Below are 25,997 nucleotides of genomic sequence, written 5' to 3'. Positions count from 1 at the left end.
AGATCATCCTGTGTGTTACTTTTACATGTGGCCTTGAACAAAGACGCCTTCATATGGGTTGCATTGATCAGACCTCTAGACATCCATGGGCATATGGGTGTAAAATTCCTTGGCTTATTTCTAAGAGGAAAATGCTTATCCAACAGAGTTCCCATACGACACACAAATAATCTAGTTGCACAATCAGCATCATTAGCTTCAAGAACACTAGACCAATCATTACTCTGAAGACCATGTATTAAATTAGAAATTTCTTTATCTGTAAAAGTTCTAAAAGAAGACTTACCTTTCTCATCCACAGTAATCTCAGTTTTAGGCACAGATAGTGATAGATAAATAGGAAAGTGATCAGTAAGATCAGTGAAAACAAGACGAGAAGAGAACTTCAAATTAGGAGAATGAGAAGTGAAAATATTATCTATTAAAGTGGCAGAATTTCTTGAAGGGTCAACGCGAGAAGGAAAAAAAAAATGAAGGAAGTAGCCCTGAAGAAGAAAATACATCAAAAAGATGGTCACATTCATCATTTGATCCAACATTTAACATATTGCAATTAAAGTCTCCCTAAACACAAATGCGTTTTTTAGAGAAAGTCCCCACACCGGAAAGCTGATCAAGTAAATCACAGAACAGATGTGTTGGAAAAGGAGGGGGCTTATAAAACAAACAAACAGTATCACATGCAAACTGGCTTTTCAGATCAATGACAAGAGAATAAACTGTCCTACTATTAGACACCACTGATGTAAACAAGGATTCAAGGTCAGATCTTCTACAAAATTCAATATTAGATTTTATAAACAAAGAAATACCCCCAGAACACTTTGTTACCATTGTAGGGACGTGAATAGCAATATAACCATCCATATCATAAGCTGTAAAATTATCACTATCAGATAACCATGTTTCTGTCAAGCCTATGACATCAAAAGGGCAAGAATTATTAGACCACAAATACGATTTAAGACTGTCCCACTTATCTCTTATTCCGCGCACATTCAAACAAAATACATTAAAGCAACTATTTGAAGAGAGTGAGGGCATAATGTTATCACAATAATCAATGGTGGTGTGATAATCGCAGCTAGAACTAACCATAGATTCAAGGAGAGGGTCAAAAGTGTTTGCCTCCTGTCTACCAGCACTACTTGGTTGATCAAATATAACTGAATTAAGAATAGAAGAATTCAAAAGAAAGGAGATATCACCCATATATACTACACATGACAAATGTATACATTAACTTTACAAATGAACACAATATCCATACAAGCAGGCTGAAATAAGAGAGGGTGGATTGAAAGGTAAGACATATAGGCAACAATGGAGAAAATAACTGCAAGAACAAAGAACAATAATAAACTACTAGGTTCAAAGGGAATAAAAATAATAACAAACAAGTACAGGGACAAAGGCAAAAAAAAAAAAAAAAAAAAAAAAAAAAAAAAAAAAAGTAAAACAATAAAGGAACAACAGGAGGAAAGAGGTTTCAATGGTTTTTGCAATCCACTTAAATGAATAATGCAAAACGACATAAATGCAAACATAAGAAAAACTATTAGATCATAAATAAATTTACAAAACAGAGCTGAAAAAAAAAGAAATGGTTTATTTCAGTCCTGGGAGGGGCTTGGATGGACTTGGATGAGCTGTAGTTAACTGATAGAGAGTATCAGCTTGAGATGCCTCTTTGACAGTAATCACTTTACCATCAGAAAGCTTTGTGAGTATTTCTCCTCCACTAGACCATGTAGACCTCTTCCCAAGCTTTGATTTAGTATAATTAAGTAGCTGAAGTCTAGACTTTGTGAGTGACTCAGAAATAAAGACACCACTACCTTGCAAACATTTCTTTTCTCTAAGAATGAGATGCTGCATTCTAGAACTACAAAATTCCACAACAAGTGGACGAGGTTTCAAACCTGAGCCTTGTTTACCAATCCTTCTAGCAGAAACTATATCATTCTGGGTCACCGGAATACCAGGAAATCTAGTACTGCAAAATCCAAGGAATCTGCTTTCAGAAGCTTCTGGATAAGGGTCTTCTTTTAAACCAAATAGGACCAGCTGATTTGAGAGTTTCATTTGGTCAAACTGATCACTCAGACGATCAACATTGGATTGAATTGGTTTCAGAGAATTTTGCAGCTTTGACAAACCTGAGTCAAGCAATTTCAGGGAGGATTCAAGTTTTGTCATCCTCAGGTCATATTGTTTGAGTGATTTTTCAACAAGCACATCAAAATCCATTTTCAGGCTAGTGTATACCTCTTGTTTGATTATTTCTATACTGTTGGCATCAAAAGTAGCAGGTTCATGACTAGGGGTAAGTTTTTTAACAGAGGCCTCAACTAAAGGACCAACTTCAGAAGACAGTGCTTGACTGACAACTTCTGCCATTGTAGTTTTCAGAATTTGATCATTTAGTGAATCTGCAATCAGCTTCTGCTTGTTCTTTAGACTGTTAATGTGTGAGGTGAGCATAGCAATCTGCTCATTAATAGATTCAGCACCACTAAACTGGATGGAGCAGTCTGATATCATATCTCTGGTACTAGGAGGTTTATAGCTTTTTTTTGAGGTATGACCCATGATTTAGGCTAAAGTGAACTCCAGTTGAACAAGGCTAATTAAGCTACAAGCCAAAACAGCCAAAAAGAAAAGAACAGCAAAGACAAGGGATCTTCTGGCCGGCACGAGCAGTTATCTGAAGGGTAATTTTACGGCTAAGCTGAGATGTAGGCATCAAGCACAAAATAAAAAGACTACCTGGAGGGTCCCTAATTGCACCCCTGGGGTTGGGGCTGCTAGACTTGCCTGCCTTTCCCACTGGACTGGTTGGCAGGCTAAACCAGCTCTTCATACAATTCCGAATTTAATGGATAGATTAAAGATGCCACATATTCCACTTAAATAAACAATAAAAAATTCCAGTATATATCTTTAATTTTGAATTTTCCGCCAAAATGAAAGGTAATCTAGAAATATTCTTATGTTGAAAGTGGGTATGCAAAATTTCAGTATAAACAAAGTAAGAGTCTTTTAGACTAAAAATGTTACGTTTGTTTGGCCCTGTGGAATTTCCACTTGCAATCTATTCCTATTGTCACTTCAAGCAGAAAAAGACAAAAAGAACAGTTTTTAAACTTTTTTAATTACAACCTCTTGCTAAAATTGTAAGCTTTTTTTATTCATAGTAAACTAGTAAATATATAATCCTTTTTTTTCTTACAGGATTACGTTGTCTCGTATAAGAGCAATATATCAAAAATTCGTATTTCTCCCATTTTTGGTCCACTTGAGCCCCTATCTCCTCTTCAAGAAGCAGTTGAATTTCCGCATAATATATCAACACCGTCTGTTACATCATATGCCAGTGACTCTGAAGAAAGGAGGCTTGTTGATTCTTTAGCACGACATGTCATTCACAGTACGTAATTGTAGGTACTTGTACTTTATTTTACTGGCAGTCGAAACCAGTTTAAACTCAAAACTTATTTATACAACCTTGTAGACAGAACTTGTGGTTAAGAATTGAAAAAATTATATGAATGTGACGGTTATTTTAAATTTAAAAAAGAACGTTACCATTTTTTTTTATTAAAACGATATTTTTTCTCCACTACTGTTGCCCTAGCAAAAGTATGGTGAAGAGAAAGTAGATCTTTTTTCAAATATTTATCACTGTAAAAAGGGCTGAAAAGTGGGGCCAAAAGAAAAAAATAATTTGGTCCTTTAGTTTTTGGTTTTAGCGATTTAACCATGATATGGTCCCTACTGCTCTCCAACCTCCGCAATTATTTGACATTTTTACATTCCAATTTCACATTATCGTAATGCATCATAGTTTATTATACAGCCCCCTTCCCAAATAAAAGAAAATCTGGCAAAAGCTGTTTTCAAGGGTGTATTTGAACAACAGACATGTAGTACACATTTTCAGTTTCAAGCCTTCCTCCTCCAAAAAATCGTCGTGTTCTTCCCGCAAGGGCTTATAGCCAGAAATGCAGAGAGAGAAAAAAAAAGAAGAAATACAACCAAGTAAAGTTATCTAACGTTAGCTTGTGTATCGTTCAGTAGATAAATGCTTCAAATAAACAATAAAGCCAACATAAGTTAAAAAAAAAATAGGAGTAAGCAGCTTAAGTCCTTCAAGTATATAGTAAAGGCTGCACCTGAGGAGGGGGGTTTGGGGGGTGTTGTCTGATACTTAAAAACGTAACAAAAATACATATTGACAAATTTTTGATAGTTTTTAAAGTTTTTTGTAAACCCCCCTCCCCCTAGTGCGTTTGGATTGGAGTCGTGGAGTTGTCTAAAAGGAAACCCAAATATCAAATGCCATAAAACCATAGAGAAGCGTGGAAACTTAATTTTTCCCAATGCTTTTGAATTGGGAAAACCAAAAATAAAAATCGCAAAATCGTACTGAAACGCGGAAACTTCATTTTTCTTGATATTTCTCAAGAAATTTTCTTTTGGCGTATATATATATATATGTAGATATAAAGCACCAGGGGAGCTTCAGTTTTTTCCCAGTGTTCTAGAGGTGGAGTTTTCTGAAGCTTTAGTTCTCTCTGAGTGCTTTTAAAGTTGAGTTATTTAAAACGGAATTATGGAGTTGTCTTATGAGAATTCAAACATTAAAAGCCACAAAATCATATAGAAACAGGGAAACTTAATTCTGTTGATGTTTCTCAAGGAGAATTTTTTATGGCGTTGTATAAAGATATAACTCGATGGGAGCTTTAGTTTTCTCTCAGTGCGTTTGGAGTGGAGCTATCGAAGGTGAAGTGTTTGAGATGTCTAAAGGGAAACCATGTATTAAAAGTCACTAAATCATAGAGAAACGCGGAAATATAATTTTCTTGATATTTCTCAAGGAAAGTTTTCTTTTGGCTTTATATGAAGATATGACACTCGGTGGGAGCTTTGGCATTCTCCCAGTGCTTTCAAAGTGGAGTTATCTTAAAGCGGAGTTATGGAGTTGTCTAAAGGGAAGTCAATCATTAAAAGCCACAATTTCATACAGAAGCACGGAAATATAATTTTCTTGAATTCTCTCAAGGACGTTATATGAAGATGTAAAACTCCATGGGAGCTTTAGTTTTCTCCCAGCGCGTTTGAAGTGGAGTTATCCAAAGCGGAGTCGTGTAGTTGTCTAAAACGAAATCAAACATTAAAAGCCACAAAATCATAGAGAAACGCCTAAACTGGTCTTCTCAAGGATAATTTTCTTTTGGCGTTATATGAAGATGTAACACTCCATGGAAGCTTTAGTTTTCTCCCAGTGTGTTGGAAGTGGAGTTATTTAAAGCGGAGTTGTGTAGTTGTCTAAAGGGAAATCAAACATTAAAAGCTACAAAATCATACAGAAACGCTGAAACTAGTTTCCTCAAGGATAATTTTATTTTGGTACTATATGAAGATATAACGCTCATGGGAGCTCCAACTGCGTTTAAAGTGGGGTTGCAGAGCTGTATAAAGGGAAATCAAACATTGAAAGCCACAAAATCATACAAAAACGTTGAAACTTAATTTTTCTTAATATTCTCAAGGATAATTTTTTTAGTCGTTATATATAGATGTAAAACCCCAAGGGAGCTTCAGTTTTCTCCTAGTGCGCTTAAGGTGGAGTTTTCTGAAGGGAACCAAATATTAGAAGCCATAAAATCATACAGAAACGCGGAATTTTCTTGACAATTCTGATTGATAATTTTTTTTTTGTATCATATGAAGATATAACGCTGTATGGAGTTTTAGTTTTCTCCCAGTGGGTTTAAAGTGGAGATATATAAAGGCAATCTTATATATAGTGAAGATTTAACTCCACTTTAAACGCACTGGGAGAAAACCAAAACTCCAATGGAGCGTTATATCTTCATTTAACGCCAAAGAAAATTATCTTCGAGAAATATTAAAAAACTAAGGTTCTGCGTTTCTGCGTGATTCTGTAGCTTTTGATGCTTGATTTCCCTTTAGACAACTCTAAGACTCAAATTTAGGTAACTACATTTTAAACGCAGTGGGAGAGAAGCAAAGCTCCCATGGAGTGTTATGTCTTCATATAATGTCAAAAGAAAATTTTCCTTGAGAAATACCACGAAAATTAAGCATCCGCGTTTCTGTATGGTTTTGTGGCTTTTAATGTTTGATTTCTCTTAAGATAACTTCATAGCTCCACTTTAGATAACTCAACTTTAAAAGCACTCGGAGAAAACTAAAGCTCCTAACAAGTATTACTACTTCCGATATCGCCAAAAGAAAATTATCTTTGAAAAACATCAAAAAATCAAGGTTCTGTGTATATGCATGATTATGTAGCTTTTGATGTTCGATTTCCCTTTAGATAATTCCAAAAGTCCACTTTAGGTAACTACACGTTAAACGCAGTGGGAGAGAAGCAAAGCTGCCATTGAGTATTATCTATATATATAAAAATAAGTTGTTTGTCTGTGTACTGACGTCATGTTTGTGTGTCGACTGACGTCATGTTTGTCGAGTGACGAAATTACAGACCGGGACACCGGGACACAAATGACGACCGGGACACAGGGAATATAAATGACGACCGGGACACTCAAAGAGAAATTACAGACTGGGACACCGGGACACAAATAACGACCGGGACACAGGGAATATAAATAACGACCGGGACACAGGGACACAACTACAACGGGGACGCCGGGGGGCACAGGGGGGATATATAAATGACGGAAGTACAGTATAGATTAACAGAGGTATAAACAGTATATATATATATATATATATATATATATATATATATATATATGTATATATATATATATATATATATATATATATATATATATATATATATATATATATATACTGTTTATATATATGTATTTATATTTATGTATATATATATATATGTATATATATATAAATAACTTACCACTTCAAAAAACTAAAGAGTTTTCTCTTTATGTTTTTTTTTGTATGACGTCCGTAATGCACTGATCATTTTCTCCTTTTCACTTTTGTTTTTACTCTTTTTTTTTTGCTTTCTTTTTTTTCTTTTTCTCCACCTCCATACTCCTCAGAGATGTTTTTTTTCTATTTGTATTTTAATGTTTAATATTTACGGTGTTTTCATTAAACTTCATTTACACCTGAATTATAAATTCACTGAATGGAAGGGTTGGAACAAACTTCTCCTCTTTGCTACAAAGTATACTAAAAGAGATTCACTGTACACTTATACTAAATAGATAACATAAACTGAAAGAGAGAGGAAGAAAGAAGAAATGGTTCGCCTTTTTTAAGGTGTCTTTCTAATTTAGGAATTCCCCTGTCTTTTTAAGATTAAATATTTTTAGCAAAAAATATAGGGATTTTGCATACTGTTCGATATTGTTCGAAATTTTCTTTCTGTATGATTGGCGAACCAAAGTAGAACGTGTGACCACTCCAGCACCTATTAATTATTGATAATGCGTATTAATCGATTAATAAAAATATCTAAATATTTTGATAAATAACTTAGCTCAATTTAATTAATTAATCTTTATTTTTCATAATTGTATAATTTAACAGGTTCATTTTATGTATTTTTAAATAGGTAACCTTTTATTTAAGTACGGAAAAAGAGAAATTCTTTTATACATAACCTGGACATGCATTTATTTCAACATATTTAAAGTGGCAATAGAACAGAATGTCAGAATGTTCTTTTAGCATAGAGATAGAATAATATTCGTCTATATTCAATGGCGCCAGTGTTGGGGTTAGGGTGGCTACATGTCCCTATGTGACCAAAAATTACTCGAAGATTTTTAATCCAAATTATTGGAAACATGTCTTCATTCTCAAATTTTCAGTAAAAATACTATTGAAAAATTGTTGCACGAAAATAGGGCTAATCGAAAATGTCCAAATTTTGTCGAAACAAAATTTTTGAGTATTTTAATCGATACGTAGAGCCCTTAAAGACAAAAAAAGGTACACAAATAACATATATAACACATAGTTAATATATATATACATATGCAACACATATAATAACATATGCAACACATATAATAACATATGCAACCACTCTAGTTATTCTTTTTTTTTGTTACCCTTAAATAAGGGACATCCCAAAATAAATTAATTAACAATAAATAAAAATATATAAAAATGATAAGAAGTTAGATAGGGTTGTGTGTAAAATGGTGTCGGTAAGGTTTTCTGTCTAGGGCATTTGGGAATTTGGTGTTCCGAAGAAAGGCAATGCATGGTTGGCAGTGGGATTTTTGAGTGATTGAATTGTATTTTTCTTGAATTATTATAATTTTAGTTCTATCATACATGGGATGCCCTATTTTTGAAGGGCAACCTGAAAAAAAACAACTCGACAGAATTTGTCTTTTATTGGTAATTAGCTGTTAATTACTCCAAAACTATTTTTAATTGACTATTAAATTTTCAGATTTTAGAATTAAATGATAAAGTACTTTTTTAAGTTCAGGTGGCACATAAATAAAATTAACAGTCCGTATTTTAAACATGTTACTATTAGTGAGACGAGAGGAGACAAGATTATTTTTTTTTTTGTGACGTCACACAAATATCACTAAATACTTGTATTATTTTATTCAGGTGCGTCAAATTCTCTTGCTGTAACATGTACAGGATTGTTATCCTATTTACTACTGACCAAATTCAGGAATGGAGCACCTCTTCAACGAATTGTTGAGGAATTTGAGCAACTTAGGAATGATGTGGTTTCTAAGAAAATGGACTTGGCTTTCAGAGGTGATTCACATGATGCCATTTCCTATGCAGTAAGAAACTTTTTACATTTCTAAAGATTATTTATAATTTCGTTATTTTACATATTCTTTACTCTCAAATTTCCCTGCTAGGTTTACAAATTAGGAGCCCTTGATTGAACTATGAATTTTTTCTCATTATGCTGTCATAAACTCTATATATTTCCAAAAAGAGCTTGTTCCATAAATCATTGCCTAAATCATTCGTAAACTTTTCTAGTTTTCAAGTGTCGACTCCGTTTCATAGACTTTTCTAAACTGTTGCACGTACACATATAAGTGGTGTGTGTGTTATATTTTGATATGTTACCCTTAAATAAGGGACATCTCAGAATAAATTAATTAACAATAAATAAAAATGATAGTCTTTTGCAAATTTTCATTCCCTAGAAACAGTCCTATAAAAATGCACTTATAAAAAAGGTAATTCTTCTGCTATGCATCGATTTGATGAGACACTTTGAATTTTTAGTGTTAAAGGGTTTATTAGATTAAATGTTAAGATCCATTTGGATTTTAATGCTAAAGATGAAAAACGCTGGATGGTATAGAAGCAACAACTCTGCTATATAAGTGGATGTGTTTAATTCCATTTTCGCTATTGAAGACCGAATAACAGCTTTGAAGGAAAAAATAGTTAAAATTTTTGACAAGGAAAGGCTTAAAGGCTAATATGAATTCTTGTTTATTGATAGCATAGAAACAGTTGTACAAAAATGAGCTGATAAAATCAGGTTATTTGTGGGCGATGCGTCGATTTTGCCATGTACCAAAGACTCGGGGTGGTTTTTTCACAGTTGAAAAAAGTTTGGAAGATGTTTTGCTAGATGTTTTCGAAAGAAATTGCCTACGGATTGTTTTGGATACCCGGCTGACTGACCGTATTTCAAACAGTATGCTGTGCAAAAAGTGTGGTTCAACCCAGATTTCGAGGGCTATAGTGAGAGAAAGGTAGGATGGCCAGCGCAAGTTCTGAGAATGAAGGATGAAAGATTGCCAAAGATCGTTCTTTTCGGCCAACCACCTAGGGCTAAACGGAAAGCAGGTCATCCGCGGTTAGTTTTTGGGTACCCGCCTGACTGACCGTGTTTCAAACAGTATGCTGTGCGAAAAGTGTGGTTCAACCCAGATTTCGAGGGCTATAGTGAGAGAAAAGTAGGATGGCCAGCGCAAGTTCTGCGAATGAAGGATGAAAGATTGCCAAAGATCGTTCTTTTCGGCCAACCACCTAGGGCTAAACGGAAAGCAGGTCATCCGCGGTTAGTTTTTGGGTACCCGCCTGACTGACCGTGTTTCAAACAGTATGCTGTGCGAAAAGTGTGGTTCAACCCAGATTTCGAGGGCTATAGTGAGAGAAAAGTAGGATGGCCAGCGCAAGTTCTGAGAATGAAGGATGAAAGATTGCCAAAGATCGTTCTTTTCGGCCAACCACCTAGGGCTAAACGGAAAGCAGGTCATCCGCGGTTGGGGTGGGAGGGTTTCGTAAAGAAAGATATATAAGAAATGGGAATTTTCTGGAAGGGTGTAAAGAGGGAGGCTTTGAATAGATTATGACGGAGAAGGAGCGGGCCGCTTGGTGTTGGGGTGTGTTTTTAGTAATAGTAGTAGAGGCGTGGATTTGATGCGACGGTTTTTTATTTATTCCTAAACATTTTAGAGTTATAGGCTGGTCAACGGTTTTGAAACAGTTGGCTGGTCAACAAATTAGCCTTCACCCTGTGTCCATCTAGAACTTCAATCTTTTTCCCTAAATATTTAATCTTTTAGTACTAAATATATAATTAAATTCCGTCAAAGTCATGTTGATTTCCCTTGATGGTACAGTGTAAGAAACATGGCATGGGTATTGAAGTAATAACAGCTCTTGGCTGTTTCCAAAGACGTGGAAACACGGTTGCATTTCCCCTTTAAAAGAAAGATGGAGATTTGGGTTTTGAAGGTATTCTTCTTATTTCCCTCACTTTTAAATTCTCAGAGAAATAAGAAGAAATACTTGGTGATTGGCTAAAGAAGACAATTCTACCGATTAGTGATCTCAGGAAATTTGAGGACCTTAAATACACGTGAACTTTCCATTACCTTGTTCATCTTATTGACTTCATCGAGAAAATTGGGGGAAAGCCTAATACTTGACTGAAATTAATTTAATTACGTTCATTTAATTAGTTAATTCAGTTAAACCGAAATTTATTTAATTTTCATTTGTCTCCAAAAAGCATTTGACCCTGTTAATGACAATGTGTTATGTGGCATACTTGTCACTAAATACGATACGAGGTCTTTCTTTGTGAAAGTGGTTGCCTTATCAATTAGATCAAAATTAGTCAAGTATCCAATCAGTATTTCAATTCCTATCCTGTCAGTAATGGGGTACCCCAAGATGCTCATCTAGATCTTCTCCTTTTTTGGTTATGATTACCAGCTTCAGTAAGCAATTTGAATATAACGGTCAAAGAGGCACGCTGCAAAAACTTAATTAGCAATCTGTACTAATTAATCCTTTTAATTAAGTTCATGTACTCATTTCTAATTGAAAACTGGACTTATATGAGATTTAATCCTTCTAACTCCATGATAGCGTGAAATTTTCTTAAAGTAATGCTTCTTTTTCAATCGTATTTCTATGTAGAAATCCTTTGTCCTCGGCGTCATAACTTCATAACGTCATAATTTGGCGAAATTACGCGTCGTCATAGTTTCTTCTAATTTAAAGTGGATATCCGTGTTAAAATATCATCTATAAAGCTCTTTTGTTACCCTCTATAAAACTCATTAATAAATGTAGCTTCCCCGATCTCATTCTCCTACAAGGAGGTAAATCAGTTTAGAATTCCTCAAAATTATGAAATTCGCTACGAAGGCTTTTTATCTTATTTATACTATTTTTAGATTTTAATAGGATTTACATCTCCCATGTTTTTCCTCAACTCCAATGTACTTATCCAGTTTAGCACCTTGGCATTTCCCGTGGATAGTTGGATAAAATTGATCTTGTCAAAAATAGAGCTCTTGACTAATTTTTCGAGAGGGAAAAGTCCCAGAATTCCTGTTTCTGAAAAAAGGCTAGGTTAGAATCGCTTGAGTGCAGGAGAACTCCATTGTTTCCGTTTTCCGGAAAATGTAATACTAAACTTTTGCACGGCAAAGATTTTCCTCTAATGACACTCCCCATCCAGATCTCGCCCACTTCTTGCTGTTTCTCAACCTGTACTTATCTTATTCTTTGCTTTACTACACAGATCTGAAAACGTTTTTGTCCCTTATATTACTTACACGATGAAAAAACCATCTCGATTGTTTTCCTCTTCCTTCTTGTCGATTGTTCTTTCCTCGTTTACTCCCTCTTCGCGTTTGTATTAATGTTTCGTTTTATTTGTTTTAGGTTTTTTGACTTGTTGTTCCTTAGCAAATTTTATACGAACTTTTGTTGTAAAACATTTAATTTTTTGTCAAGTTGTTCTTCCCTCCTCAATTAACTGGCCTGTTTTAACCCTTTTCAATGTACTATTTTTTAATTTGACTCTAAAATGTAAGACGATGTTTGACTCCAAATCTTGTAAGACGAAAATTTCGCTACTCCTCCGTAAAATTTGTTAATAAATCTAGCCCGCCCTTCTCATTCTTCTACAAGGATGTAATTCAGCTTAGAATTCCTGAAAATTGTGAAATTCACTCCGACTGCACCTTATCTTTTTTATCCTATTTTTAAATTTTAATAAGATTAACACCTCCCACGTTTTCCCTCAACTGTTTGGTCCGTATATTACTTACAAAATGAACAACGATCTTAGTTGTTTTCTTCTTCCTTCTTGTCAATACCACTTTCTTCGTTTACTCCCTCTTTATATTTTAATATATTTTTTTTCTTTTGTTTTAGATCGTTTTGATTTGCTGTTCTTTAGTAAATTTTTTAAGAATTTTTCTTTGTAAAACATTTTACATTTTTGATATCTATTTGTTTTCCTATCCTCAGTTAATTCGCCTTTTTTTTTTTTTTTTTTTTTTTTTTTACTCCAAAATGTGAATTCCGCCCATCTAGGCTTACGATAGTAAATTTTCGAAATACCTTGTAAGACCGAAATATGGAAGGCATAGGGATTAGCAACTTAGTGATTTTGGCTACGAATTCCTTTCTTACGGGGAAGGTGATGAACCCCGTGTGTTCCTCCATGGATGAACTGTTTACCAGAACAAGGTGTTTTCAAAGTCTTGTTTTACTATACTGGAACACTGTGACACTTTGCGTGGAGTAACCTAACATATATATAGCTGTAAAATTCAGGTTTTTATGCCGATTCCAAAAATATAAAATTTTCATAAAAAACTACAAGCCTGAGAAAAAACTACTTGCTTTTCAAGGAAGGGTGAAAACACCCCAAAAAGTCACTTTGAAAGGGAAAGCCATCCCCCTTCTACCCCAATTATTGTTTAGGAAAACATATATTAAAATTAAAAGGAACTGACATTAATAAAAAGACTTAATAAGAAACGAAACCAATAATGAACTTATTATGTGCCAAAAATAAATAGAACTGATATTTAGCTTAAACTCAAAACGAACAAACTTACTGGATATATAAACTAGGAAAACGTCCCCCTTCCACCCCAATTATAGCATCACTCGAGCTTTAACATAAATGTAAACAAGTACATCGTCAATATCTTCATCTATAAATGAAGGTATACTCGTGTTTTTTTTTTTTTTTTTACCTGTTTTTACCTATTTGCTTTCGCCTTTGCAAACGCTTTATTCAAGGAAGAATAACTCGTCACATGTGCTAAGGAAGTGTTTCGCATGTTTAGAATTTTTTCCATTTATTACTTCTTATAACACTTATTGCGTAACTGACGTGCTTTAAGGTATAGGAAACGGAGATACGGATCATATTTTTACAGAAATTGGAAGAAAACCGCACCTGAAAATTTAAATTATAAGACCAACGTCAGAAGTGGAAAGATTAAGTCGAACCGTAATAAAATAGAATCAATTTAGCACAATGAGTCATCAATTAAAATGTTTGAAGTTTTCTTTACCTTTGCCTGGTCTACTGTTTAAAAAACAAACTTCTGAAACTTTATCTTTATTTTTTCGTTTGCTAGATGACAAGGTGCTGTGATAGTCGCACCTATATATAGGGTGCAGTTATATTTATTAAGTCGCAGTTGCATATTTGTGGTAGTCACAGAAATTTAGTGTTAAATAAATTTAATGTAGATAAATGAAATTTTGTTTTTAATGGTGTTGTAGGACCTGATCGATTGAATTGCGAACTTTTCTTATTCCACAAGTAGATTCGCTTACGCTGGCTAAGTCTCACTGTTTCTTGATCACTTTGGTCTTTCCGGTTTTGGGTTCTTAGGGATGTTAAAATGAAACTTAAGCTAGGGTATTAGAAAATTGTTGGAAATAGAAGTCGCTATAGAAGACGAGGTTTAGCTAGATTATGCTTCAGCTGCTGTTACCATTCCGTGTTTTATATGCCAGTAGTATATTTAAAAACAGCTATTCAATATGAGCCAAAGCCGACTAATACTGGTATCTTAAATGATTGGTTTTCCTTTCGGGATTTTTCTATAATAGTAAAATGATTACTTTGTTGATTATACATCAACAGATGTCATTCAAACGTTTCAAGCATAAAGTTTTAAATTTTAATTAATGTATCGTTAAATCTAGGTCCGTTTATTTGTTTTATCCGCTTTTTCCGGTAATTAGGTTCATTTTCTTGTTTTTTCTGTTTGTTGATGTTTGATGATTCCGTGTTGATTCGTTTGATGATTTTTGTGTCTTTTATGATTTTGCATTTTTGATATTTTTTTTTTGTCTTTGGATGATTTTTTTTTCTTTACTCAGTTTTCATAAAATAGTGGGTAAAAAATAAATTATTATCGTTTATTATGTGTTATGTGTTGGAAATTTTGTCAGGTGGAGCTTCTTGATTCATCAGTAAAAATGGAAGTAAATAGTCAAACAAAGGAGCAAGTCTTGTTGCCGATTACAAGTGTTCCGAATGTTCTGGACTTGAGCTACCATGCAAATACAGTTATTCAAGCATTCTTGACTGATTCAATATTATGTAAGTAATTTATTGAGTTTGCATGCGTAATATAACATACAGGGTGTCTCAACTCAAAAAGGATGACAGAGTACCAATGACCTCAGTACGAATTGATCTTAATCTTATGGTCCTTTTATACTGCGCCGTCAAACCTTTTATGCTAATAATTTGGGGACCTTGCGTTATGTAAAAATACGGAGCAAATTTTGTCCTTAACGTAAGCAATGCCTAGTTGATCTTCACGTAGGAGTTTACGTACCGTAAGCCTATGTTAAGTTATGAAAAACTCAACCTAGTAGTAATAAAATCGGATTTCCGTTTGAGTAACTAATAAATTTTACAAACTAAATTAATTTCCCAGATGGCCTATCACGCTTTATCGAGGCTTAATTTTTCTCTCACTCTTATGGTTCTTTGACGCTACATTGTGAAAACCTTTCACACTAACATAGGTCAAGACTTTACGCTGTTGCCAAGTAAACTCGAGCTCCAAACAAAATTTTGTCTTACGTAAGCTTGCATTGTATTATGAAAAAAATCAGTTTTGTAATGACAGCATAGAATTCTTTGACGAGAAGTTAATAAATAGTAGAAACCCAGTCACACTTTATCGAAGGTTGATTTTGATCTCACTTTTATAGTCCTTCCCCACTGCGCCATAGAATCTTTCGTACCGACATCTAATCATACAGACCTTATTATAACCGTACCGTTGCCATGTAAACTCGAGCTCCATACAAGATTTTACCTTACGTAAGCTTGCATCAGGCTATGAAAAAATCAATAAAGGAGGGCAGTTCATAAACTGTAAATTAAATTCTAAATAAGTCTTGTTTAGGCTGGGAAGGTATTAATAATAGAATACTAATTGCTCATTTTATGACTAAAAAGTTTAGGGTATCAGTTATAGTTGTATATGCCCCCATTGAACCAACTGATGGAGATACTAGTGACTCAGATGAATTTTACTTACAGTTACAGGAGCAAATAGACAGAGTACCAGGTAGAAATATGGTGTTTTTGCCAGGAGATTTTAATGCCCAGGTTGGTAGAAATAGGGATAGATGGTGTCCTAGCCTAGGTAAATTTGGTGTAGGAAAAGAAAGCAGTAATGGCTATAGGCTTTTGCAATTTTGTAGGTATAACAACCTAGTTATAACCAATACGGTGTTTGGTCACAAAATGGCCCATAAGTTGACATGGTATTCACGTGATGGTAAGACAGCAAACCTTATTGATTATGTTATTGTAAACAGAAGACTAGCAGGATTAATACAAGATACTAGGGTATATTGGAGTGCCGTTATTGATGTTAAAAGTAAAGATCACCATCTAGTAGTGTCTAAGGTTAATTTAAAGCTGAAATTTCGGAAGGGTAACTCCCTCCCGGAAAGTTATGATGTTGGTAGACTTCAAGATGAAAATTTGAGAAAAAAATTCCAGGAACAGTTGAGTACTAAACTTGAGGGTTTAAAATTTGACAATGTGGAAGATGGATGGAATAATTTCAGAAAAAAAATTTGTGAAGTTGCTCATGGTGTCCTAGGGAAGAGTGCTAAGACTGCAACTAGGAATATTAGTGAAAAAGCTTTAGGTTTAATAGAGAGTAGAAGGGGTTTGTATAAGAATTATCTGAGTGATAGGTCGTATGAAAACAAAAGGAATGTAAAGAAAGTGGAGAAAGCATTAAAATGTGAACTAAGGAGATGTGAAGTGGAGGCGATGGATAAAATTGCTGAGGATCTGGAAGATGCGGCAAGACGGCATAATAGTAAAATATTATATTGGCATGTTAATAAATTGAAAGGGAGTAGCCAATCCCGACTAGTCCCAGTTAAAGATAGAAATGGGGCCACAATTAGTGATAAGGAAAAAGTTAAAGAAAGATGGGTGGAACATTTTGAGAATGTGCTAAACTGAGATACAGTTGCAGGAAAAAATATAGATGAAAATGAAAAAGTTTGTGATACCTTGGATGTGAAGGAAGATTTGTTTAGTGAGGAAGAATTAGCGACAGTACTAAAAGGATTAAAAAATAATAAGGCCCCAGGTGCTGATAGTATGATTAATGAGTTTCTTAAATATGGTGGCTCTGAGGTTAGGAATAAGCTACTGAAGATTATGAACATGATTTTTGAAAAAGGGGAAGTACCCAATGATTTTAGGAAAACCTTAATTAAACCACTGTATAAGAAAGGTGACAAGAGTGAGTGTCGTAATTATCGAGGCATTAGTCTGGTCTCTCTAGGTAGCAAATTACTGAGTAATATGATACTTTTTAGACTGAGACATGCTGTAGACAAAGTTTTAAGGGAAGAATAATGCGGTTTTAGAAAAGGTAGAGGATGTGTCGACCATGTTTTCACTCTTAGGTTAATAATTGAGAAGTCCCTTCGATGTCAAACACCTTTGGTCCTTAGTTTTATCGATTATGAGCAAGCTTTCGATTCTGTTGATAGAACAGCGTTAACAAAGGTCTTATCGTTTTATGGTATACCAGAAAAATACATTAAAGTGATTTGCGCTATGTACGAGAATAATACTGCTGCGGTTAAGGTAGGAAATGAGGTTAGCAACTAGTTTTGTATTAAATCAGGAGTTAAGCAGGGTTGTGTTCTATCCCCCTTTATATTGATCATTTTGATGGACTTCGTCTTAAGGAGCACAGGAAAGGCAATTGGAGACCATGGAATCAAATGGGGAGGAAGAACGCTCCTGGACTTAGATTATGCTGATGATTTAAGCATATTAGATGAAAGTGTGAGCAAAATGAATGAATTTTTAGAGGTTTTACGAGTTCATGGTGCTAAAATAGGCTTGAAAGTTAATGTTAAGAAGACTAAGTCACTAAGGCTAGGAATAAGTGAAGATGAACAGCTGACATTAGGTAACGAAAAGATTGATCAGGTTGGGATCTTCAGTTACCTTGGTAGTATTATTAGTAAAGATGGTGGAAGCAGTGAAGATGTTAAAAGTAGAATAGCTAAAGCTCAGGGTGTTTTTTCACAGTTAAAAAAAAGTTTGGAAGAATAGAAAGATAAGTCCACAAACCAAGATTAGAATATTGGAAGCTACAGTGATGACAGTGGTCAAATATGGCTCTGAAGCATGGGCACTCCGAAAAGCAGATGAAAATTTACTAGATGTTTTCCAGAGAAATTGCCTACGGATTGTACTGGGTACCCGGCTGACTGACCGTATTTCAAACAGTAGGCTGTACGAAAAGTGTGGTTCAATCCAGCTTTCTGGGGCTATAATGAAAGAAAGGTTGAGATGGCTAGGCCACGTTCTACGGACGAAGGATGAAAGATTACCGAAGATTGTCCTGGGTCTGGGTTGGGAGGATGTCATAAATAAAGATTTAAAGGAAATGGGAACTTCCTGGGAGGGTGTAAAGAGGGAGGCTTTAAATAGATTAGGTTGGAGGAGGAGCGTGCGTAGCTGTGTTGGCCTCAGGCGGCTTGGTGCTGCAGTGAGTTATTATTATTAGTAGTAGTAGTATTACGCTTTATTGAAACTTGAATCTCAGTCTTTATTCTACGTTTTGAATTTTGAACTTTAATAGTTGGCTTTTGATGTCTTTGAGGCTTTTTGACAATGGTTACTGTGGTTTTATGAATTTTAAGTTTAGCGAGATTGTTGACGTGTGAAGAGTTGTACTGAAAGCGACGTAATTCAACCATTTATTATAGAAAATGTCGTATTTGGTGTGAAAGCAACTTTAAGCTTATGTAACTTAGCTAGCTTTTGAGCTATTTAACTTCTAATTTAGGTTTTTGACATAATTTTGTTCAGTTTTTAAATTCTGACTGAATCAATAGCCCTATTGTTGCTTTTTAAAATTCGAATTCATGATCAAATTCTAAATTCTTTAATTAAATCATGCTTCAAAAGTTTGTAAATAATATTCGTTCCTAAATAAATCTATCGAATTTGTAAATAAAATCAAAATTCATAATTTCTGATACCGAATATATTGAACATATTCTGATACTAACCATATTGAACTACTGATGGTTATTTCCTTATAAACTAAAATTATCAGTTAGTCTGTAGTTTCGTAGATAAAATTCGTGTTTAAATAGATTCAATGAGTTCACAAATTAGAATAGAATCTTATTTATCTGATGAACAGATATGGCTGTTATTGCTTGTTTTTTCTTAATAATTAAAAATACTTCTCGTTCAAATTCAGTGGCCCTTGTGTTTTAGGAGTCATTCCTTAAGAATTGGGACAATAAGTTGAACTTCAGTGGAAAGAGCGAGGGATGAGGAAGGAGCATCTCCCCTCATATACGGAATAATTTCTGTTCGTTTGCTTTCTGTTGCTCCTTACTTCCAGTTTAAAACCTTCTTTTTTTTAAATCTAAATTCTGCCTGTTTTCCAGATCATGCTAGGAAATCCCATCCCCTCGTCTAAAATTTACCCTGGAAAATTCTCCACGGAAACCTGCCTCTCAACAGAAAATTCTTGATATGGAAAATCTCCCCTGGAGAAATCCCCCCACCCCGGAAAACTTGTCGTAGGTTTTTCCAATAGAAAATACAATATGCAGACATTGGGCAAATAGTATGACTTTTAGTCCATTCCCCCAAGGCTGTAGGGCAGTAGGGGTAGGTTTTGTCATCCCCAGAGGCATAGTTATCGGACCTTTCAATTGTGCTGAACCAAATGCCTATTTCAAAATTCCGATCTGATGTCTTTGGATGAAAAAGGGTTGTGGGTGCGACCCTCCAATCTATTTGGTCACTTAGAAATGAGAATAGAACTGTTAGTTTCCGTTCGAATGACCCCTCTTCCGATCTTCCAAGACTGTTCGTTCAATATAATCATCCGTGCGAGAAAAAATAAAAACAACAAAAAAACAAATAAACACATATTCGTGATTATTCTTCCGGAAAAAAATAATTCCATATTTGTGTAGATATGAGCTGAAACCTCTGCAGTAGGGCTATCGTATGTGCACTGGGGTTCTCACTTGCAAAACAAGCTGTAAAATATGAGACCAGTCCAAACAAATTTGCGAAATCTATTTAACTATTTCCAAAATTTTTTCGAACTGTGAGACTATTGAGTAACAGTTTTTTATTAGCTCATATATTCACAACTGGCATTAGAATCGTTGCTAACAATATTCTATTAGGACAAAGAAAACAGGCTTAATATCTGCTGCCTATATCCTGCCTTTTAGACAGTCTATTTCCTGGCTTTTAGGCTGCCATAATTAAACGACGGTAAATTACCGTCATTTGTTCCTACAATTTATGATACGCTTCGCATGGTCCAGCTCTTTTTGGTATTATTTTTTGAAGTTCTACCCCCCTCCCCCCTGTAATAGGTTCATATGTACTTGCTTTTCATACAAAAAAAGTTTTTATTGGTTAAATCCAAAAACAGGTAAAAAAAAACCACGGGTATATCTTCATTTATAGATGAACATTTTGGCGATGTACTTGTTTACATTTATGTTAAAGCTCGAGTGACGCTATAATTGGGGTGCAAGGGGGACGTTTTCCTAGTTCATATATCCAGTAAGTTTGCTCGTATTGAGTTTAAGCTGAATATCTGTTCTATTTATTTTTGGCACATAATAAGTTCAATTGGTTTTGTTTCTTATTAAGACTTTTTATCAATGTTAGTTTTTTTATTTTAATATCTGTTTTTCTAAACAATAATTGGGGTATAAGAGGGATGGCTTTCCCTTTCAAAGTGACTTTTTGGGGTGATTTGACACTTCCTTGAAAAGCAAGTAGTTTTTTCTCAGGCTTGTAGTTTTGATGAATATTTTATATTTTTGGAATCGGCACAAAAATCCAATTCTTTTGATGTAATATTTGTTATCAAACATTTTTATGGCACTTGGTATTTACCATGGAAAAATTAGAAAAAATGAGGTATATTTAACTTGTGAACGTGTCATCAGATCTTAATCAAATTTGATTTTAGAAGGATATTGTGTGTCAGAGCTCTTGCTTTAAATCCCGACCGGATGCGGTGACATTGGGGGGAGTTGGAGGGGGGAAACCTAAAATCTTGCAAAACGTTTATTGTGGAGGGATCGGGATGAAACTTGGTGGAAAAAAATAAGGAAAAATAAGCACATGACGGGGACACAGGGAAAATAAATGACGACCGGGACACTCAAAGAGAAATTACAGACCGGGACACAAATGACGACCGGGACACCGGGACATAGGGAATGTAAATGGACACAGGGAATATAAATGACGACCGGGACACTCAAAGAGAAATTACAGACCGGGACACAAATGACGACCAGGACACAGGGAATATAAATGACGACCGGGACACAAATGACGACCGGGACACAGGGAATATAAATGACGACCGGGACACAGGGAATATAAATGACGACCGGGAAACAGGGACACAACTACAACGGAGAGGCCGGGGGGCACAGGGGGATATATAAATGACGGCGGGGGCACAGGAAATGTTCGATTAGCAATCACCCATCAACAAAGCTCAAGGGTAATCATTAGAATAATGAGGTATAGATCTGAATACGGATTGTTTTTCCCATGGACAATTAAATGTTGCATGTTCAAGAGTCGGTAAACCTGACAATCTATTTATATGCACAGACAATGGGACAGCGAAGAATTTTGTATATTCGCAAGTTTTACCTAGTTAAAAAACATATATATATATATCTGTCTATATTCACAGGTGGGACACAGGGACACAACTACAATGGCGCGTAACGACTTACGCGCCACCAACGACTCGTGCGAAGTGCCCCACCAACTAAGTGTTGGGGTGACGCGAAGCGCCACCCCCCCCCCCCCAAAAAAAAAGGAGATAGAAGGAGAAAGGGAAAACTGTTTTCCTAAATTAGTGGTTAATATAGACCTGCACTTGAATGAGGCCTTAACCCTACTCATCTATACAACCACCTAGGTCAAACAGCAAAGCCATACACAATCAACCATAAAGAATAATCCCTGGACAGGCAGTCATGTCGTCAATAAGTATAAGTCGTCATTTACCAAACAATAAAAACAATAAAGACAAATAATTCAGAGGCAACAACCCAACACAAGGGCTCATCAGGAGAATACACTTGCCTATAGGGTTTCGGCACTTTAAATTCTCTACCCAGTCAAGTGTTGTGCCTACCACAGAATATCCATGGCATCCCCGTGTCAGGTATCACCCCCAAAATACATGCCTATGAAAAAACAACAACAAAAAAAACAGCAAATGTAGAACAACCAAGTAACACCAAAACAAACTTATCCTGTTAATATATTCCTCTTTTTAGCAACAATAGGTAAACTAAATGTGATAAATTTTACCAAATCACAAATATTAACAGTTTGCAAAAAACCTGAATGAAATAAACAATTATAGAATTCATCTTTACCATGTGGCTATTTTTTATAAAAATCTGCTCTATTAGAAACACAATTCAAAATAAATGGCGCTGCATCATCTTTTCGCGAACCTCCGAAATTAGCCGAAAATTTCCTTAAGTATTTCAAGATAATTCTTTTGGTATTTATTAAAAATTCGTTATAATGAAAACTAAATTTTTTTAAAAAAATTTAAGAGGTTTAAAAATTAAACCTCTTAATATCAATTTTTGGCTTAAGATTTTACATCTATTTTTAAAATCAATATAATTACTAAAAATCCTTGCATAACGAAGTAACTGTGAGAAAAACGCCGAATATGTGATATTTGAGTGTATATTACTTTCAGGGAATGGGAAACTAATCACTTCAAAATCAAAATCATCCGTTTTATTATACATTTTAAAACTTAATTTGTTATTATCAGAAATATTAATATTTAAATCTAAGAAATGATCTTCATGACCAGCGCCATGACTAGGTTCAAAAATAAGCTCTGATGGATATATATTTTTAGAAATATCAATGAAATCCTTACAATTTAAGACCAAAATATCATCTAAATATCTTTTATTATTTGACAAAACATGTTTTAAATTATTTTGATTATTCTTATCCATCATATATTTACAGTGTTCGGACTCGCCTATAAATTCCAATAAATTCCTATATTCTAATGCACTCCTATAAAATGCCTATATTTTGGCTAAAATCCTATTATTCCTATATTTTCGGCTGAAGAGCACTAAGAACATTGCTCATGATTTGCAATTTTCTGTCTTTTGGTGTAGATTGATAATTAATTACAACTGTTGAGCTTTTTGAACTTAACTAATGCTTTCTGTTGGGCTTAGTAAGCTGCTTCTGCCTAGGCTATGCTGTTGCGTTGACTTAGTAGCCTATGTTTTGTTTTTTGTCATGTTGGGCCTGTCCGAAATGAGCGAAGATCAGTATATAGGCTAGCAGTCTCTGCTTAATGAGACTGGAGTTCTTGCGACTTATGTGTGTCCTGGCTGAACGCTGGCTGGCTGATGTGAATACGGCCAAGTTATTCAAATGGGCTATTCTAAGGTAGTTGCTAATCGAGGGAAGTATAATAGACGTGTACTGGGTAGACTATATGCTACATTCTGTGATCAATCTGTCCTTTATCTATCTGGTCTTTATCCCCTTCTAAAGAAAAACGATGTTAATCAGATTCGGACTTTTTATTTCAGATATTGTAAATTTTTACTTCATCTCCGCCCCTGGTATAGCAATGGTAAGATAATTCGTAAGTTTGGAGTCCCTGATATAAGTGCAAAAATGGCCCTCCTGCATGGAAGGTTGTCGGAATCAGCTTTTTATCGTTTTTCGCATCATCATCCTTTGGTCCGTCTGTTCGGTTAATCTCATTGTAGCATAGTGTTTTTATGGCACTTGGTATTAACCAAGTGACATATAGCAATCGCAAATTCTGTTGGTCTGTTCGTCTGTCGGTCCTGGTTTTGCTACTTTAGGCATTCCCAGGTAAGCTAGGACGATGAAACTTGGCAGGCGTATCAGGAACTGGACCAGATTAAATTAGAAATAGTCGTTTTCCCGATTTGACCATCTGGGGGGGGGGGGTGGTGGTGGTGTTTGTTAATTCAGAAAAAATAGAAAAATGAAGCATTTTTAACTTACGAACGGTTGATCAGATCTTAATGAAATTTGATGTTTGGAAGGATATCGTGTCTCAGAGCTGTTATTTTAAATCCCGACCGGATCTGGTGACATTCGGGGAGTTTGGAGGGGGAAACCTAAAATCTTGGAAAACACTTAGAGTGGAGGGATTGGGCTGAAACTTGGTAGTAAAAATAAGCACAAGTCCTAGATACATGATTGATATAACCAGAACGGATCTGCTCTCTTTGGTGTTGTTGGGAGGGGGGGGGGGTTGATTCTGAAAAATTAGAGAAAATGAGGTCTTTTTAACTTACGAACGGGTGATCGGATCTCAATGAAATTTTATATTTAGAAGGATATCGTGTCTCAAAGCTCCTATTTTAAAACCCAACCGGATCCGGTGACATTGGGGGGAGTTTGGGGTGACCTAAAATCATGGAAAACGCTTAGATTGGAGGGATCGGGCTGAAACTTGGTGGGAAAAATAAGCACAAGTTCTAGATACTTGATTGACATAACCAGAACGGACCCGCTCTCTTTGGGGTAGTTTGGGGGGGGGGGCTGATTCTGAAAAATTAGCAAAAATGAGGTATTTTTAACTTACGAACGGGTGATCGGATCTCAATGAAATTTGATATTTAGAAGGATATCGTGTCTCAAAGCTCTTATTTTAAATCCTGACCGGATCTGGTGACATTGGGGGGAATTTGGGGGAACCTAAAATCACGAAAAACGCTTAGATTAGAGGGATCGGGGATGAAACTTGGTAATTTATGTGACCAGGCATCCCATGCCATCTACCACAGATCTGATCCCGAGGACCTCCGAATCCTTTATTTGGCCTATATTTGGGCCCGGGAAATCCTATAAAAATAGGACAGAGCCTATAATTTGAAACGAACCGACCTGTCCGAGCCCTGTATTTATATTCTAGTTGACTTAAAAACAAGTCAGCTATAAATGGGCTGGCATTCCCCCCCATGGGAATTCCACGATTTGCTTGTACAAATCACCACCAAATCTTATATAAGTATTGTATAAAACAAATTCTAATAACTCAAAAATCATATCCAAGCTGTAACATCCCAAGTTAACTGTAGTCTTAAAGCAATTTGTCCATATAGCTTTTTTATTATAAGTGTCTATTTTTAAGATTCTTTTACTAGATAAGAGGAAAGATTTCTTGATAACAGTTTTTAAATTATCTAACACTACATTAAGTGATAAATTAGTATACATTGTTGCAAAATCGAAAGACTCAATTCTTTTAGCTGAAACCATTGATAAAGAATCTATCACCTGCAGTGAATTATTAACACTCCAATATGGATTAAAATTCGAAAATTTTTTAATACCAGAACAATGGGTTTTAAGTTTATTTATAATTTCCTTTAAAATTAAAGAGAGGTCAGTAGCAGCAATGCGGGTTGGACATTTAGCTGCTCCAGCAATAAACCGTGGTTTAGGGGGATTCTTATGAAATTTTACAGTCGAATATAGGAAAGGGAACTTTCTATCATTGTCATTTATTTTAATATTAAAATTTTTAAAAAGTATTTCTTCAGTATATATACATTCAGTATATATATAGTATATATATATATATATATATATATATATATATATATATATATATATATATATATATATATATATATATATATATATATACTAGCTGTTGGGGTGGCGCTTCGCGCCACCCCAACACCTAGTTGGTGGGGGCGCTTCGCGCCCCCCCCAAGCCCCCCCGCGCGCGTAAGTCGTTACGCGCCATAATAGTTACGCGCCATTGTAGTTGTGTCCCTATGTCCCACCTGTGAATATAGATATATATATATATATATGGTTTTAACTACGTAAAACTTGCGAATATACAACATTCTTTGCTGTCCCATTGTCTTTGCATATAAATAGATTGTCAGGTTATCCCCCTGTTTCCCCCGGTGTCCCCGTTGTAGTTGTGTCCCTGTGTCCCGGTCGTCATTTATATTCCCTGTGTCCCGCGTCCCGGTCATCATTTGTATCCCGGTGTCCCGGTCTGTATATACATTCGTTTTTTAGTTTTGTTTTTCTCCTTTATTTTTTTCCTTTTTTTTTCTTTTTTAGCTTATTTAGATTTTTAGATTTTTTAGTT

The 25,997-nt window shown here is 35.1% G+C and overlaps 1 protein-coding gene across 1 annotated transcript in view; it reads left to right on the top strand.

Moving 5' to 3' along the window:
* Positions 1 to 25,997, top strand: part of LOC136030047 (glycerol-3-phosphate acyltransferase 1, mitochondrial-like) — a 112,226-nt gene that overhangs the window by 65,140 nt on the left and 21,089 nt on the right. Inside the window, exons 9-11 of the mRNA XM_065708667.1 lie at positions 3,235 to 3,430; positions 8,608 to 8,792; positions 14,707 to 14,857. Of these exons, the coding sequence (XP_065564739.1) occupies positions 3,235 to 3,430; positions 8,608 to 8,792; positions 14,707 to 14,857 (532 nt within the window). The remainder of the gene's footprint in view (positions 1 to 3,234; positions 3,431 to 8,607; positions 8,793 to 14,706; positions 14,858 to 25,997) is intronic.

Source organism: Artemia franciscana, chromosome 8 (assembly GCF_032884065.1).
Source record: "Artemia franciscana chromosome 8, ASM3288406v1, whole genome shotgun sequence".
Lineage (NCBI taxonomy): Eukaryota > Metazoa > Arthropoda > Branchiopoda > Anostraca > Artemiidae > Artemia > Artemia franciscana.
The sequence above is the reverse complement of the archived record's forward strand: the minus strand, read 5'-3'. Positions and strand labels throughout refer to the sequence as shown.